Raw genomic sequence first — 19,431 nt, forward strand, 5'->3', positions numbered from 1 at the left:
TATAGACTAGACTTTAGACTAGACTATAGTCTAGTCTATAGTCTAGTCTATAGTCTTGTCTATAGTCTAGTCTATAGTCTACTATAGACTACTATAGACTAGACTTTAGACTACACTATAGACTAGACTATAGACTACATTATAGACTAGACTAACGACTAGACTCAAGACTTGACTATAGACAAGGCTACACTCAAGACTAGAGCATTTACTAGACAATAGACTGGTCTATAGTCCAGACTACAAACTAGACTAAAGAAGAGAATATACTGTAGACTAGACTATGGACTAGACTTTAGACTAAACTATAGACTAGACTACAGACTATAGATTAGACTATAGACTAGACCATAGATTAGACTATAGACAAAACTATAGACAAAACTATAGACTAGACTATAGATTAGACTATAGACTAGACTATAGACTAGACTACAGACTATACTAAAGACTAGACTATAATCTAGACTATAGAAGAGACTGTAAACTGTATAATACCCTAGATTATAAACTATATTCCTGACTTTGATCAATTTTTGTAACTTTTCCCTTCTCTTAGGCGTCAACTACGTAAAAATGCCCAAGCCAATGAGCAAACAGCAACCGGGCCACCCAGTTACAATGACTATCATGAACCGCAGTATCCCTTGCCACCAGTACAACCACAACAGCAACTGCAGCAGCAACAACAGCCGATAACGGTTTTTGGGGTAAGTAGCGGTGCTGGTGGTTCAGTGCGTAGTTTCAAAAAGACTACAACTGCCAACGGTAGCCGCTTAGCTGTTAATGAATTATTTGCCACAACTCATGGTCCACCATTGCCACCGGCCAATCAACATCCCATGCAAAAGAAACAACAACAACAGCAGCAGCAACAACAAATATCACCACAATCAGTCAATAATATGCCAGTAGTGGGACGTAATATATCAGCCATGTTGGATGAAAATAATACTGTGAGATGTTATTTAGAGCCTTTAGAAAAGTAAAACAAAATAAAAAAAAACCGATTTAAATTTAAAACATTTTATATACATTGATTAATATATAATATATTATATATATAAAAAGACAGACATTAATTATTACATGTTTAAAAAGGTGTATTTATTAAAGAAAAAGCAAATAATTTAATTAAAAAAACAAATATAAAAAGAAACTGATTGACAGACAAACAAAAACAAAAAGTGTTAGTTAAGCTATAAAATTTAATTATATTAACAAACTAAAAAAGAAAAGAAAAAATCTCCTTCCTTTAAAAACAAATAAACCCAAAAAAACAAAAACAAAATTCCTTTAAAAAGCAACTTTAAACTCCTGGCTCTACAATAAACTCCTTTTTTTAATGTGTAGTAGAGGCAAAGCAAAAACCGCGCATTAAATGTAATTTTCAATTGACAACAAAAAAAAAATTAAAAAAATTTATAAAAAAAAGAAATCTATAACATTATACTTGTAAGCTAAAGAATACTTTAAAAGAAATGATATATATATATAATATAGATATATATAAATTTAAAAAATATTAAAAAAAAACTAAGAAACATTTGTATTTTTAAGATGAAAAAAAAGAAAACCTGCTATAAAAAAATGCCATTTTGTTGACAATTAGATTGATATTTTTATATATATATAAAAAAAGTAAACTTTAAAATATTTATTTTGTTTTTATGTTTTATATTAAATGCAATAATTATAATTGATTTTTTTTTCTTTAAATAAAAAATTTTTTTGATTAAAATAAAAATTTTCACTGAAAAAAATCTTAAAACCAAAACTAAAACCTTTAGCTGTACTTGTCTATCAAGATCTAACGCCACACATCCCCCCCCCATCGCCCCTCTAAATCCCTGTAAAAATTGCTTAGTTGTATAAGAGTTTAGAATTTTTGTTAAATTTAAATTTTTTTTAAGATTTTTTGTTTTCTTTTTTTTTTTTTTGGTTTTTTATCAAATTCTTTATTATTTTTTTTCAAACAGCTTTAATGTATGAATTTATTATTATTTTATTTTTAATTTTTGTTTAAAAAAAAAACTTTTGTAAAAGGTGTCTTTTTTCATTATTTTTTATATTTTCATTATAATTATTATTATATAATTTTTTTTTAATTAACAAAGACTTATTAACATTGTGTTAGGTTATGCTTTATTATTCTCTATAATATTATATTTTTTTTTATAATTAATAACGAAAAAACAAAAACAAAATTAATTAAAAAAAACATAAAACACAAATGTAAACTTTATGTAAATTTATAAAACTTATATTAAAAAAAAATGAAGAAGTAAAAAAAATAAAAAAATGAAAAAATTTAATAAATGTGTATAGTATGAAATGAAACTAATAATAAAAGAAAAACTAAAAGTGTTTTATTTACTAAAACCTAAAAACAATCCTCCAACCAGGGGCGTAAGATAGTTCCCAACCGAGGGCGTAAAATAGTTACTGTTGAATGAAAGCAAGAAGGTTTAGGTTAGATTAGCAGGCTGTCCCCTGCTGTTCGAATTAGGGACACACTTGGGTCCATGTTGTGATCTCTTTGTGATACCTGAAACGAGAAAGAAAACGTTCGGCGTATTATTACACTTCGACCCAACTACTCTGGTTTCCTATCTAAACTATAAAGGAGTCTATACTTCGGATGTGTCAGCCTCAGATAGTTCCGTTAAGTAATGCATGACATTGGCTCCTAGTAGATTCAATCTATTCTCCGCTTGGGCAGGACACTGGCAGAGGAAGTGAACAGTACTCTCTTCTTCCTCTTCGTCTTGACAGCTCCTGCAGAAGTCATTACTAGGAAGGTCTAGTCTTCTAGCATGGAGACCAAAAGGCCAGTGGCCAGTCACCACTGCAATTAAGTTCCTTAGATTTGCTCTCGGAAACTGAATTAGGATTCGTGATCTACGTCGGTCATACGACGGCCACATGATCCTCGCCAGTCTACAGATAGCCTCAATCGACCATCTGTCAGGAAGTGAACAGTACTCTGTTTTTCCTCTTCGTCTTGACAGCTTCTGCAGAAGTCATTACTAGGAAGGTCTAGTCTTCTAGAGACCAAAAAGCCAGTGGCCAGTCACCACTGCAATTAAGTTCCGTAGATTTGCTCTCGGAAACTGAATTAGGATTCGTGTTATACGTGCGTCATACGACGGCCACATGATCCTCGCCAGTCTACAGATAGCCTCAGTCGACCATCTGTGTTGTGCAAGCTCGTGGAGTTTTTCACGAATCGAGCGTCTGCAGCTTGAAAGCGGAATGCCAACAAAATTTTCGGTGTACTGTGTTGCTAATGAGAAACCCACTTTCACAAGAGAATCCGCGATGGTATTACCAGGTATCTGTCGATGACCTGGAATACAATACAGTCCCACTGTGGAATGTTTCGCCATCTCGTTTAGACATGTCCGGCATTCTAGGACCAGGTGTGATGTTGATATTGAAAATTTCCATAGATAGTTTAACAATTAAGGAATGTGAACAACCTTTTCTCATGAGAGACTAAGATCGCCAACAATCGTTTTCACCAATCGGTTCTTCTCAGTTAAACGAACAACTAACAAGGATTTACTGCGATTTTACACGTGTCCCTGCTACAACAACAACATTACATTAAAACTTCAATCTACTCCAAGTGCTGTTGTGGGGATAGTCGCTTTAGCAAAAACGACATAACCTCAAATTGGGTTCTAACTCCAACAACAGAAGAGTATTTAGAAACAAGCAGAATACACACAATCGTAAAGCATTAAAACGAAATGGAATTGCTTCTTTTTCTTACGATTCAGTTTTTTTATTGGAATATTGATTACATTCATAGCTTTTGCTATAAAAACCAACTGTTCCGGCTTAAATATAAGTAAAATCTGACAAAATTTCGACGACTAGAAGACATAATCTCTTGATTAAGTTTTAAACTCATAATATGCAGGCGATAGAACAATTTTAATCAAATTCATATATAGTTAGCAAACTAGTATTAAGTCTTTTTAATATCCAAATACTAACATTAACTCATCTATATTTCTCTTTAAATCACCCAAAATACTTTGCCCCCAAACATTCCTTAAAAACGCTTTATCTTTTAAAAAAATTACACAAAAATTAACTTTTTATTTTCATTTGCCCACTGTGTGAGATTAGAACTTTTAATTTAACGTTCATCACTCCACATGAATGTCAACAGCATTGCCATACATTTGTTTATAAATAAGAGTGGCAACTTTACTGTTTTGTTTACATTTTTTCTACATCCTGTGGCAAACTCAACAACCAACAGCTGGTCAATTGAGTCATTATTTTTTTTTCGCATTTATTAGAAAAATAAGTAAATAATAGCAAAATAATTAAGAAACTATAAATAATTTATTATAAAACACAAACTATGACCGATTTTCAATGGCCCTGGGAATATAGTTTTCCACCATTTTTTACGTAAGTTAAAAAAAACGAGGAAATAAATCAAATCTAATAAAATCTTTATTTCTTCAGACTCCAGCTACATGAAGAGACTCGCCAGCAGCAGCTTAATGTTTGGTGTGATTTATTCCTTAAATACCTCAAGCATATTAACAAATTTACCGTTAATATCCATGAAAATACTTTTCCTTTATTTAACAACGAGACGTTGAATCGTCGACTAACGCCCGAAATGATTTTACAGATTTTGGAAAAATTACAAAGTACTAGACATGCCCATCCCCTCGATAAGAAACGTCATGAATGGCAAGTGTATTGGCATACGCTGGATGAGTATGGTAATATGATATATGATTGGATATTGGAAACGGGACAAGCTAATAGTGTTTGTACATTATATGAGATAAGTCATGGTGATAGTTCAGAGGGTAAAGGATTTTATAATATAGACGAAGCGGTACTGCTGAGCGTTTTAAGACAATTGGAGGAAAAGGGTCGTTGTGAGGTCATAGAAATGGATGGTAGTTATGGTGTTAAGTTTTTCTAAATTTTTTTTTAATAAATTAACAAACAAAATACCCTCCAAAGTTTGTGTAAGTTATTTATTGTTATGGGGGATTTTGGTTGTTGTTGAGGTAAATTGTGTCATTTTATTTATAACAAATAAGTTATCCTAAAATTTTTGTAAAATCGTTCCATAAATAGCTAAGTTACTTGATGTTTTGTTTTACGTGCAGAAAATCTTTGTCGTTTGCGGTTGTAGTAGCAATTGTGAACACAATGTAAAAAATTCTCCCTCTCTTATTGTGAAAACAACTCTGTATTTACCTCTACTTTCCCTCCAACATATGGCATCACTTTTGTTTATGCCGCTCTTTTTGTTGTTGTTGCTGTAGTTTTTTTTTGGTATGTAAATTTTGTTTGCTCCAAAAATGGCTAATTTTGTAAGTATTTATAAAAAATTTACCTAAATATCCTTTAAATTTATATAAATTATTGAAAAATAGGCTCTAAAGGTAGAGGAAATCATAAATGATGTAAATAAATTCCACTTAGTGACATTGGAACATGCTGCTGAAATTTCTCCCTTGGTGCATGATCGGTCAATTGGCCCCGATTTGGATTTGAAAGATTACAAGGAAAATGAAGAACCTAGGGATCGTTTAAGAGAAGAAAATGATAATATAAAAAAAGATCTAACAAAAAGTGATAAGAATGAAATCAATAAAAAGAAAACGCCGGCAAAAGAGAAGCCACAACAGAAAAGCCCCTCCGCTAAGGAGGTGGCCAACAAAGAGCCCAATAGTTTGCATGTAAGTAGTATAAACATTCACTGATTTACTGTTTTTTTAATATTCAAACTTAGAGTTTAGATTTTCAAACCATCAACTCTAGTATTCTGCTTAAAGAGGCAGAGGAACAACGTAAACGTTCCATAAGGCAAAAAATGATCGAATTGCAAGAGAAACACGCGAGCCTAATGCATCAAACCTTACAGCCTTTGGAGGAAAAACAACAAGAGGAACGTCGTAAATGGCTGGAAAAGAAAAGGCGCAGTGATTCTCAAATCCTACAGCAGGCAGAACAGAAATCCTCACAAGAACTTAAGGAACAAGAGCGACAATTGGAAAATTTACGCCAGCAAACACAAAAACAATTACAATTGATTTTCTTTCAAGGCATATCTCAATATCAAATGAAATTTCGCAATAAATATGAGGCCATCGTTCATCTGTTAATGTCCATAGACAAACAGGCTTTAATGTCTTGTGCTGAGTATAATAAAAAGCTCAAGGAACTGATACAAATGTTTGAGCAATTGATAGGTAAAATAAAATCCGGTGAATGTGGACCCACAGAATTGAAAACGGCCGAAAATTTATGCAAATCTTTAGAAGACTTAGAAATAAATATATTGGAAGCTTGTAAGCAGGAGAAAACGAAACTGGAAGAGAAACAAAGGGAACAGCAAAAGCAAGAAGAGGAAAGAGTTAAACAGGAACAGGCACAGCAGACACAAAAGTTAGCTGAACAACAGCAGCAGCAACAACAACAGCAGCAGCAGCAACAAACACATTTAGCCAACCCAACACAGCAAATAACCCCTAATGAGCCTGCTAAAGCTGCAACTGTTGCCACAACTAGTACCACCGATGGAGGTGGTGGCAATACTGGTTCCTCTTCACAATTCGTAAGCTCCGAACGTTTTGAGTTCTATACGAAAATCAATACTTTCTATCAGGAAAAAGTCGAAAGAGTTAAAGTCCTGCAATCGGATGATTCTATGAAAAAATATCGTTTTGATTGTCAGAAGAATATAAATATACCGGTCAATGCTATTTCAGCTGTTAGTCAGCAGCATATACAAGATAAATATGATAAACTATTCTCATTTGTAAGCACACAACCGACTTTGGGTCGTGATTATTGCATACTTCTAATGGCCAAAAAATTTGTGGGTCAGGGGGAGACCACCATTTCCAGTAATCCTCAAGCCGCGTTTCCTGTAGCCTCAGTAATTGTTTCGCTTTGGAAAAGTATACCTGAATTTGGTCAACTATTTTTGGCATATGTCTTCAAAGAATGTCCCTTCCTAGTGCCCTATTTTATACCCCAAAAGAAGGGACAAACTATAGAGGAATATTCTAAAATATTAGGCTATCGCATGACAGAGGGACAAATTGAGTCTCAGGACATGTATTTAAAGAGACAAACAGGTGTAGCCCGCCTCTATGCTGCTGTTATGATAACATTAGGACGCCAGCAAGATGGTCCTGCCCATCCTTATGGCATAGAACATGCTTGGCGCTGGCTAACGAATTTTATAGCTCTCGATCCTTTACCCGATATTTGTGCTACTTTAATTATGGAAATCTTACAAATAGTGGGCAGTGATATGTGGTCTGCTTATGGAAAACAATTTGTTAAGTTATTGGTGTATATACAGCAGCAATATTTTCCCAAATTATCGGCAGTGGATGAAGGTGGTCCGAAAGCGCGACTGGAGTTGTTATTGGGGAAATTTTTAAGAGAAGGACAAATACAAAAGCCTCAAGGCATATTGCCGCAAGGATTTTGGTAAGAGCTTTTTTTTAATTATTTATAATATATATACAAACAAAGCAATTATTATTGCAAAAGTAAATAAACAATACCCAATATCGAAAGGGGAAAAAACTAAACTGTACAATGTACTAAAATCTTGAAAATTTCAAACATTTATTCTGCGTTTTATTGAGCACAAACATAAATTACTTTCTGTATTGAAAACTAATACTATGGAAAGCTAAACAGTACAATGTACTAAACTCTAAAAAAAACTTAATTTATTATTAATTTTATTGAGCACAAAGTTATATTGTCTTCGAAAATTTGAGTTTTATTGAGTACAAAATTTAATTACGTTTTATTGAATTTAATAACATCTCCGAAAGTCGTTTCTAGGCTAAATTATTGAGCACAAATTTAAGTAAACTTTTATCTTGGTAAATTTTTATTTTTCACTAATTGCATATAATTTTTATACACTCACTTCAAATTTTATTATGAAATTGATTATTTTTTTCTTGTTCAAACTGTTTATAACATTTTGTTTTTCATTTTTTTTTAATTTGTTTAATTTGCAAACTATTGTGTTTTTTTTTTCTTTCAACCATTTGTTTTAGTTCCATCAATTTAAACTTGAGTTAAATTATACATATATATTTCGTTAGTATTATATTTCCTGTAGCGGGTTCTGTTTTTTTTTTATAAAAATGGAAATGTGTTTTCCTAAGCGAACAAACAAAAGTCTTTAATCTTCCTCGTCCTCATCTTCCAGATCTAAGTCGTCAAGTTCATCGGCCAAACCCATAAATAGATCCTTATTAATGGGTGCAGCATCCGAGGCAGGTGCAGTTGAACCATCAGCCAGAGCAGCTGTAGCAGCCGCTTCTTCCTCCTGTTCAGCTTTAGCTATAGCATTGGCTTGTTCCGTTAAACGTGTCTCCGAAGCCACGGTACCACTACCATCCGCTTCTTGAGCCTCCAAAGACAAGGCAGCCAAATCCAATTCTTTGTATTCCACTCCCTCTTCTTCTTCGTCACGATTGTACATTTCGAAGGCGGCATCACCCTCCTCCATGGGACCATCATCCACCAAATCGGGATTAAAGCTAAACATTTCTCTACCCGAAATGCCAAACTGTTTACCCTTGCTATAGTCATTCTTTTTGCGTTCTTCATCGGCTGCCAATTTGTCTTTCTTTTCTTGGACTTTGCGTTTCTTCCAGGCCAAGAAAGTTTCCAAAGTGACTTTGGTGGTATTGGGACCCAAAGCGGCTCTTTCTTTTTCTATCAAATCTACCAGAGACAATTCCGACGGTTTATTTTCCTCCATTTTCTTTTTGTCCTTCTTTAGGACATAACCTTGAGGCAAAGCATGACGGTAAATACATTTTTCTCCGTTTGGACATTCCCAAAACCAACCGTATTTGGATTTTTCAACCGCTTCAAGGAAGTATTTACAAATCTTTAACAAGAAAATAAAAATATATTAGCAAAAGTTTATCCCTACAACAACATTTAACACATACAATATCTGTAGTAGGTCTCTTCTTTTCTCCGGCATGCTTTTTGTCCACAACTTCCTTAAGTTTGGCATCATCCCAATTTCTCATGTCGTCTTCGCCATCATCACGCATATCCACATAAATCGAACGTTTCTCAACCTTATTTTCTACAGCCAAATCGTGAGAGAATTTACATTTGTCACCCTTGGTACAGAGACCCTGTTTGAAGAAGGCACATACCACCGATTTGGGATCAGTGCCTTTTTCAACTTTTTGCGTTTGCACTGGCTTGAAAATGGACGCCAACTCCTTCAACTCTTGCAATTTCTTCTCCTTTTCATCCTTCTTTTTGTTGGCATCTGTTTTGGGATGATGACCACCACTCTGCACTTGTTTGGCAACTTGTTGTATGAACTTTTGTTGTTTTGCGCCCTTCTTATTCTTTAAACCGAAAGTCTTATCCTGTTTTAAAGATTATTAAAGAAATGTTTAGTTGTCAAGGTTTTTTATTTGTTTTTGCTTTCTTTCTTTATGGTGGAAATAATTGGAACATTTTTTCTGCTTATATTGAGGTTATGTTTTCATATTAGGTGTAGTCTGCATGGGGTTTGTTTTCCTTTTCGTTTAATATTTGTTTTTGTCCTTACCTCGATAACTTTCTCCTTTTTCTTTTGTTCAGTTTTTTTACTAGGTCCAGGAGCCTTTTTAGGAGGCATTTTTCTAGAGTATTATTAACGTAAACACTGGATAAAATTTATAGAAATTCACAAAGTTGAGGAATTTTTGTGCTCGTGTACAGCAGAGAGCGGCTGCGTTGAAAACTGTCAAATATGACAACAGAATTTTTTTGTTTAAAGAGATGCCATATAGTTTATAGTCGTTTAGTGGAAGTGATGCCATAGGTTTAAGTAAAAACCAGGGTTTGGAAAACTAATATTTGTTATTTTTATAAAACTCATTTAGAGTCTTAGTTTTGACTACAATATGTACAAATATTTGTGTTCTCTAACCAGTTGCGGGAGTTATATGTCGTCTCCTTTGTTTTGTTTAGCAGTAATTGTTAAAAAATTTGTATCGTCTAATGACCTTTCCACTTAATCAATTATTTACCACTTATGTTGACAATAAAATCATTTACAAATCAGAAATTTCTACTGGTCATGGTCATATTCACTAATCTAATTACCCGAAAGATTTAAAATTTCATTTACAGCTTTAAAATCCATGACCTTCATAACCCAAATCTCATTAAAATTTCTACGCAAACACCTCGTTCTTTAAATGATGATTATAAAAGCCTCACTCATTAATAGCATCTAACTGTGTTATAAATGTTCTTATACATAACATTGACATTAAACATTGACAAATACTAGATTATCTAAAAAAACAACCTTGTAACTTACTACATTATCGGTGATTATGTTTACTTCAAGGTCATGTATTTTCTTAGTTGTCTATGTCCTTGTCATTTGTGGTCACATTAATAATAATTATTATTTTTATTGTTTAGGTCTCATTCAAGTGGAAATCTATTAAAAAATATGTTTGACATTTACTAACGACATCTGCCAAAATCATATGGTTTGGATAAATTTAGGAATATGTTTTTTTAATGTGTTTAAAACCAATGATATAGAATTTCTTAGTGTCTTTCTTTTAGGGGCAGGAAACCACATTGTTATTAAGTTGTAATCAAGGCTTTAATGCGTACTTATAGACTAGACTATAAACTAGACTATAGACTAGACTATAGACTAGACTATAGACTAGACTATAGACTAGACTATAGACTAGAGTATAGACTAGACTATAGACTAGACTATAGACTAGACTAGACTATAGACTAGACTATAGACTAGACTATAGACTAGACTATAGACTAGACTATAGACTAGACTTATAGACTAGACTATAGACTAGACTATAGACTAGACTATAGACTAGACTATAGACTAGACTATAGACTAGACTATAGACTAGACTATAGACTAGACTATAGACTAGACTATAGACTAGACTATAGACTAGACTATAGACTAGACTATAGACTAGACTATAGACTAGACTATAGACTAGACTATAGACTAGACTATAGACTAGACTATAGACTAGACTATAGACTAGACTATAGACTAGACTATAGACTAGACTATAGACTAGACTATAGACTAGACTATAGACTAGACTATAGACTAGACTGTAGACTAGACTATAGACTAGACTATAGACTAGACTATAGACTAGACTATAGACTAGACTATAGACTAGACTATAGACTAGACTATAGACTAGACTATAGACTAGACTATAGACTAGACTATAGACTAGACTATAGACTAGACTATAGACTAGACTATAGACTAGACTATAGACTAGACTATAGACTAGACTATAGACTAGACTATAGACTAGACTATAGACTAGACTAGACTATAGACTAGACTAGACTATAGACTAGACTAGACTAGACTATAGACTAGACTATAGACTAGACTAGACTATAGACTAGACTATAGACTAGACTAGACTATAGACTAGACTATAGACTAGACTATAGACTAGACTATAGACTAGACTATAGACTAGACTATAGACTAGACTATAGACTAGACTATAGACTAGACTATAGACTAGACTATAGACTAGACTATATACTAGAATATAGACTAGACTATAGACTAGACTATAGACTAGACTATAGACTAGACTATAGACTAGACTATAGACTAGACTATAGACTAGACTATAGACTAGACTATAGACTAGACTATAGACTAGACTATAGACTAGACTAGACTATAGACTAGACTATAGACTAGACTATAGACTAGACTATAGACTAGACTATAGACTAGACTATAGACTAGACTATAGACTAGACTATAGACTAGACTATAGACTGGACTATAGACTAGACTATAGACTAGACTATAGACTAGACTATAGACTAGACTATAGACTAGACTATAGACTAGACTATAGACTAGACTATAGACTAGACTATAGACTAGACTATAGACTAGACTATAGACTAGACTATAGACTAGACTATAGACTAGACTATAGACTAGACTATAGACTAGACTATAGACTAGACTATAGACTAGACTATAGACTAGACTATAGACTAGACTATAGACTAGACTATAGACTAGACTATAGACTAGACTATAGACTAGACTATAGACTAGACTATAGACTAGACTATAGACTAGACTATAGACTAGACTATAGACTAGACTATAGACTAGACTATAGACTAGACTATATACTAGACTATAGACTAGACTATAGACTAGACTATAGACTAGACTATAGACTAGACTATAGACTAGACTATAGACTAGACTATAGACTAGACTATAGACTAGACTATAGACTAGACTATAGACTAGACTATAGACTAGACTATAGACTAGACTATAGACTAGACTATAGACTAGACTATAGACTAGACTATAGACTAGACTATAGACTAGACTATAGACTAGATTATAGACTAGACTATAGACTAGACTATAGACTCGACTAAAGACTAGACTATAGACTAGACTATAGACTTGACTATAGACTAGACTATAGACTAGATTATAGACTAGACTATAGACTAGACTATAGACTCGACTAAAGACTAGACTATAGACTAGACTATAGACTTGACTATAGACTAGACTATAGACTAGACTATAGAGCAGATTATACCTTAACTATAGACCATACTACCGAGTAGAATGAAGGACAATCTGTTGACTCTAGATCAGACAAAGATCACACTATAATTTGTATATTACATTCAATACTATAATATTTAAAAATTTCATGAAATACATTCCCCTCCTCGAATTCCTTAAATTCTTATCAAAGTTGTCATTGCCATTTTGACAACTCTTATCTTAAGCCCGTTCTTGTGTTTTTTTGGTTAAAATATAAATTTTTATTTATTTTCCTGTTAATACTGCGACCACCCATCATCATGAAGATAGTCAAATGCGTTGCAAATGTGTGATGATAAAATAAGCTACATGGGGCATAATCGTAAAACTGTCTTTTTAAATTCCAAAAAAAAAAACTCAACAGAAAGGAATTAATATTTGACATAAAATCTACAAACAAATACTTTATTATCAAGTATTATTGTTTCTATAAGAACAACAAACATACGCTTAAAATTGTCTCATCACAGATCACAGAATACACATATAAACTGACATATTATAAACACATGTCAAAATAAGAATTTTATTTGTTTTCGCTTAAACATACAAAAATATTTATTATTTTTTTGTTTTTTTTTTTTGCATTTTAATGTTTTCTTAAGTGTTTTAATCAATCATTATGTGGTGTATAAGAAATGTATGTCTATTAAATTCTCTAGTTATTTTGGGTGGTTCCTACAAGTATTTAGCCTTTTTTTATTAAAGTTTTATAAAAACAGCCATCATCCATCAATTATAATGTTTTTTATTATTGTTTATTATTTAATAATAACAAAAAGTAATCATTTAAAATCATAAAGATTTTTTTCTTTGAATTTTATTTTGATATATTGATTAGTTTTGCTTTAAAACTTTAACATTTATTGTATTAACACTTTTTTAATGGCAAAATGAGATTATAGTCCAGCATTAAGTCAAGACTATAGACTAGACTAGACTATAGTCACGACTAAAGACTTGACTGTATTCCAGACTATAGACTACACTATAGTCCAGACTATGGACTAGACTATAGTCCAGACTATGGACTAGACTATAGTCCAGACTATGGACTAGACTATAGTTCATACTGTAGTTCAGACTGTAGTCCAAACCACATACTAGACTGTAGTGCAAACTATATACTAGTCCATAGTCTGAACTATAGACTAGACTATAGTTCAGACTATGGACTAGACTATAGTTCATATAATAGTCCAGACTATAGACTAAACTATAAACCGGAAGAAATACTAGACTATAATCCAGACAAAATACTAGACTTTAGTCCATACTATAGACTAGACCATAATCCAGACTATAGACTAGACTACAGTGTAGACTACACTACAGTCCAGACTATACACAAGACTGTAATCCACACTATACACCATACTGTAGTACACACTATAGACTAAACTGTAGTCCAGACTATAGACTAGACTGTAGTTCAGATTATAGACTAGACAGTATATAGACTTGACTATAGACTAGTATATAGGCTTGACTATAGACTAGTCTATTGACTTGACTATAGACTAGTCTATTGACTTGACTATAGACTTGACTATAAACTAGTCTATAGACTTGACTATAGACTAGTCTATAGACTTGTCAATAGACTAGTCTATAGACTTGACTATAGACTAGTCTATAGACTTGACTATAGACTAGTCTATAGACTTGACTATAGACTAGTCTATAGACTTGACTATAGACTAGTCTATAGACTTGACTATAGACTAGTCTATAGACTTGACTATAGACTTGACTATAGACTAGTCTATAGACTTGACTATAGACTAGTCTATAGACTTGACTATAGACTTGTCTATAGACTTGACTATAGACTTGTCTATAGACTTGTCTATAGACTTGTCTATAGACTTGTCTATAGACTTGACTATAGACTTGTCTATAGACTTGACTATAGACTTGTCTATAGACTTGACTATAGACTTGTCTATAGACTTGTCTATAGACTTGACTATAGACTTGTCTATAGACTTGACTATATACTAGTCTATAGACTTGACTATATACTAGTCTATAGACTTGACTATAGACTAGTCTATAGACTTGATTATAGACTAGTCTATAGACTTGACTATAGACTAGTCTATAGACTTGACTATAGACTAGTCTATAGACTTGACTATAGACTAGTCTATAGACTTCACTATAGATTAGTCTATAGACTTGACTATAGACTAGTCTATAGACTTTACTATAGACTTGTCTATAGATTTGACTATATACTAGTCTATAGACTTGACTATAGACTAGTCTATAGACTTGACTATAGACTAGTCTATAGACTTGACTATAGATTAGTCTATAGACTTGACTATAGACTAGTCTATAGACTTGACTATAGACTAGTCTATAGACTTGACTATAGACTAGTATATAGACTTGACTATAGACTAGTCTATAGACTTGACTATAGACTATTCTATAGACTTGACTATAGACTAGTCTATAGACTTGACTATAGACTTGTCTATAGACTTGACTATAGACTTGTCTATAGACTAGTCTATAGACTTGACTATAGACTAGTCTATAGATTAGTCTGTAGACTTGACTATAGATTAGTCTATAGACTTGACTATAGACTAGTCTATAGGCTTGACTATAGACTAGTATAGACTAGTCTATAGACTTGACTATAGACTAGTCTATAGACTTGACTATAGACTAATCTATAGACTCGACTATGGACTAGTCTATAGACTTGACTATAGACTAGTCTATAGACTTGACTATAGACTAGTCTATAGACTTGACTATAGACTAGTCTATAGACTTGACTATAGACTAGTCTATAGACTTGACTATAGACTTGTCTATAGACTAGTCTAGGCTTGACTATTGATTATACTATAGACTAGACTACTTACTAGTTAAGTCTATAGTCTAGTCTAATCTATAATCAAGTCTATAGTCTAGTCTATGCTTTAGTCTTGAATATAATCTTTACTACTATTGACTAGACTATAGTCCAACCCATTTCATAGTATAACTGCACTAGTAGTTTAAAGTTTTAATTAAAACAAATATTTCTCTTAAGTAAACTAAATATAATTTTACTAATTCACTTAACAAAAATCCTTGACCTTGTGGCGTATTTAAACAGCAAAAAAAAAAAAAAAAGATACAATAACAAATATTAAAAAAAAGCAGAGAAATCGTGTTTATTGTTGTAGATTTTACGCGATCTTTTGACCAAACATGTATGTAGTATAACATACAGCATAAAAGTAACCAACCAGACAATTTATTGTAGTTGTCTGTTAAATGTTTAAACATACAACAACAACAATATTAAACAGAAAAATAACAACCAAAGATGAAGAAGTAATATTCACGTTTTTTTCTTTCTTTTTACACATTCGAAAAACAATACCAACAACAATGACAATCAAACAATTAACGTTTGTTGTAAATAATACCAATGAAAAATCCAGCGTGAAATTTACAAAGCATACAAGCAACATAAACATATGAATTAAAGGGAAATAATTGTATATAAAGGGGAAAAAAGAAAGATACGACCGAAGACTAACTATGAGTAAAATAAGTCATAAATCTTTAAAATACTATTTAGTTTACATACTCGTTCGTGTTGCTCAGAGTTTTAACCTTTTTGTTGTTTGTTAACTTGCCCAAAGGTCAACGATAAAGTGTTATTTCTGTTCTGGTAATTTTCTTCACGAATACTTTATGATTGTTTTTCTTTTAAATTTTATTTAATTGTTTATATGCAAATATTTTTTAAATGTTTTATAGAAAATTCACAGCGTGTAAATGTGTAAACATGTTTCGGCAACACGTGCTATTTGTAGGACACATATGATGTTGGAATAGAATAAAATACATTTTTCTTGTAATCGGGTTTTAATTTTTTTGTCAGTTCTTAGATTTATGAAAGGTTTTTTAGATTACTTAATCTACTAAAAACTTGAATATACTCTAGTCTATAATTTTGACTAAAGTCTGGACTATAGTCTAGTCTATAGTTTGAAATATAGTCTAGTATGAACTATAGTCTGGACTATAGTCTTGTCTATAGTCTGGATTATAGTCTTGTCTATAGTCTGGACTATAGTCTTGTCTATAGTCTGGATTATAGTCTTGTCTATAGTCTGGACTATAGTCTTGTCTATAGTCTGGACTATAGTCTTGTCTATAGTCTGAACTATAGTCTGGACTGTAGTCTTGTCTATAGTCTTGTCTATAGTCTGGACTATAGTCTGGACTATAGTCTTGTCTATAGTCTGGACTATAGTCTTGTCTATAGTCTGGACTATAGTCTTATCTATAGCCTGGACTATAGTCTTGTTTATAGTCTGGACTATAGTCTTGTCTATAGTCTGGACTATAGTCTTGTCTATAGTCTGGACTATAGTCTTGTCTATAGTCTGGATTATAGTCTTGTCTATAGTCTGGACTATAGTCTTGTCTATAGTCTGGATTATAGTCTTGTCTATAGTCTGGACTATAGTCTTGTCTATAGTCTGGACTATAGTCTTGTCTATAGTCTGAACTATAGTCTGGACTGTAGTCTTGTCTATAGTCTTGTCTATAGTCTGGACTATAGTCTGGACTATAGTCTTGTCTATAGTCTGGACTATAGTCTTGTCTATAGTCTGGACTATAGTCTTGTCTATAGTCTGGACTTTAGTCTTGTCTATAGCCTGGACTATAGTCTTGTTTATAGTCTGGACTATAGTCTTGTCTATAGTCTGGACTATAGTCTTGTCTATAGTCTGGACTATAGTCTTGTCTATAGTCTGGACTATAGTCTTGTCTATAGTCTGGACTATAGTCTTGTCTATAGTCTGGACTATAGTCTTGTCTATAGTCTGGACTATAGTCTTGTCTATAGTCTGGACTATAGTCTTGTCTATAGTCTGGACTATAGTCTTGTCTATAGTCTGGACTATAGTCTTGTCTATAGTCTGGACTATAGTCTTGTCTATAGTCTGGACTATAGTCTTGTCTATAGTCTGGACTATAGTCTTGTCTATAGTCTGGACTATAGTCTTGTCTATAGTCTGGACTATAGTCTTGTCTATAGTCTGGACTATAGTCTTGTCTATAGTCTCGACTATAGTCTTGTCTATAGTCTCGACTATAGTCTTGTCTATAGTCTCGACTATAGTCTTGTCTATAGTCTCGACTATAGTCTTGTCTATAGTCTCGACTATAGTCTTGTCTATAGTCTCGACTATAGTCTTGTCTATAGTCTCGACTATAGTCTTGTCTATAGTCTCGACTATAGTCTTGACTATAGTCTCGACTATAGTCTTGACTATAGTCTGGACTATAGTCTTGACTATAGTCTGGACTATAGGTTTGACTATAGTCTGGACTATAGTCTTGACTATAGTCTGGACTATAGTCTTGACTATAGTCTGGACTATAGTCTTGACTATAGTCTGGACTATAGTCTTGACTATAGTCTGGACTATAGTCTTGTCTTTAGTCTGGACTATTGTCTTGTCTTTAGTCTGGACTATAGTCTTGTCTTTAGTCTGAACTATAGTGTATTCTATAGTCTGTACTATAGTCTGCACTATAGTCTAGTCTATATTCTGGATTATAGTAGAGTATATAGTCTGGATTATAGTCTAGTCTATAGTCCAGTCTATAGTCTTGGTTATATTCTAGTATTTAGTCTAATCTGTATAGTCTAGTCTATATTCTGGACTGTACTCTAATCTATAGTCTGGATTATAATCTAGTCTATAGTCTGGATTATAGTATAGTCTATATCCTGGATTAGAGTCTATTTTATAGACTGGAGTTTGGTCTATAGTCTAAAATATGTCCAATATTTAATTTTACTATTTTACTTTTAAACATACACCGATACACCTTATATCATCGACACTTCCTTTCCATTTCTTGTTCTATAATTGTTTTTTATTCTTCTTTTTATCACAATCTTTTAATGTCTTCTGACCATTTCCTACAGTCTGGTCTTTATTGATGTTTCCATCATTAGCAATTACCACACACCTTTAAACTGTTAATTGTTGTTATTGTTGTTTGTTTTTGTTTTTTTTTTTTTTTTGATGTCGTCTCCCCAAGTAGAGAGTTCAATGTAATAAAATTTCCTCCTGCTCTATTTACATGCTTGACTTAATTCAATTTAAATTTTTCTTATTAGTTTTGTTGTTCCTGTTGTTTTGTCTTTCTGATGGCAGTTGTGGAAAATCAAGGTGGTCTCTTCTCTCCACATACAAACATATATTAAGTAATTCAGAACAAAAAAGGAAGAATGAAAGAAAGAACATTTCTGTGGCGCTTTAAATTGATGATAATCTAAATGCCGCCATGTTTTTTTTTCTTTGGAGAATGATCTGCTTTAAATATTTTCTGTTTGTTTTTTTTCTTTACTATAGACCGTACAAAAGTGCCACTTAAAAGAGAATGATGCGAGAATGGTTAAGTAAAATGTAGATTTAAAACGAAACCTATAACCTACGTTAAGACTTGAGCTATAACAAGACTATATAGCAGTCTAGTGTATTGTTGTCTATACATTATTGTTTGGATAATAGTCAAGTATATAGTCTGGACTATAGTCTACAATAGTATGGACTATAGTCTAGTCTATAGTCTGGACTATAGTCTAGTCCATAGTCTGGACTATCGTCTAGTCTATAGTCTGGACTATAGTCTAGTCTATAGTCTGGACTATAGTCTAGTCTATAATCTGGACTATAGTCTAGTCTATAGTCTGGGCTATAGTCTAG

General features: G+C 32.6%; 4 protein-coding genes across 6 annotated transcripts in view; 3 read left to right on the forward strand and 1 right to left on the reverse strand.

The window, feature by feature from the left end:
* Positions 1–1,438, forward strand: part of LOC111683647 (latrophilin Cirl) — a 22,078-nt gene extending 20,640 nt beyond the window's left edge. For all 3 annotated transcript variants that reach the window (XM_046954734.1, XM_046954736.1, XM_046954735.1), the window contains exon 14: positions 560–1,438. In XM_046954734.1, coding sequence (XP_046810690.1) covers positions 560–989 — 430 coding nt within the window. In that variant the 3' untranslated portion in view covers positions 990–1,438. The remainder of the gene's footprint in view (positions 1–559) is intronic.
* Positions 1,439–4,254: 2,816 nt separating this feature from the next.
* On the forward strand, positions 4,255–5,003 carry LOC111683646 (vacuolar protein-sorting-associated protein 25). Its single transcript, XM_023445742.2, has 2 exons — positions 4,255–4,431; positions 4,489–5,003. Exons 1-2 carry the CDS (start codon positions 4,382–4,384, stop codon positions 4,961–4,963), a joined length of 525 nt encoding a protein of 174 aa, XP_023301510.1. The 5' UTR covers positions 4,255–4,381; the 3' UTR covers positions 4,964–5,003.
* Positions 5,004–5,153: 150 nt separating this feature from the next.
* Positions 5,154–7,610, forward strand: LOC111683641 (mRNA export factor Gle1). The gene is made up of 3 exons (XM_023445737.2): positions 5,154–5,360; positions 5,424–5,729; positions 5,783–7,610. Exons 1-3 carry the CDS (start codon positions 5,349–5,351, stop codon positions 7,496–7,498), a joined length of 2,034 nt encoding a protein of 677 aa, XP_023301505.2. The 5' UTR covers positions 5,154–5,348; the 3' UTR covers positions 7,499–7,610.
* A 342-nt stretch (positions 7,611–7,952) lies between these two features.
* Positions 7,953–9,804, reverse strand: LOC111683640 (zinc finger CCCH domain-containing protein 15 homolog). Its single transcript, XM_023445736.2, has 3 exons — positions 9,614–9,804; positions 8,991–9,428; positions 7,953–8,926 (listed from the first exon to the last, which is right to left on the reverse strand). The coding sequence occupies exons 1-3, from the start codon at positions 9,680–9,682 to the stop codon at positions 8,210–8,212; spliced, it is 1,224 nt and encodes a 407-aa protein (XP_023301504.2). The 5' UTR covers positions 9,683–9,804; the 3' UTR covers positions 7,953–8,209.
* Between the last annotated feature and the right edge of the window lie 9,627 nt (positions 9,805–19,431).

Source organism: Lucilia cuprina, chromosome 6, assembly GCF_022045245.1.
Source record: "Lucilia cuprina isolate Lc7/37 chromosome 6, ASM2204524v1, whole genome shotgun sequence".
In the NCBI taxonomy this organism is placed as follows: Eukaryota; Metazoa; Arthropoda; class Insecta; order Diptera; family Calliphoridae; genus Lucilia; species Lucilia cuprina.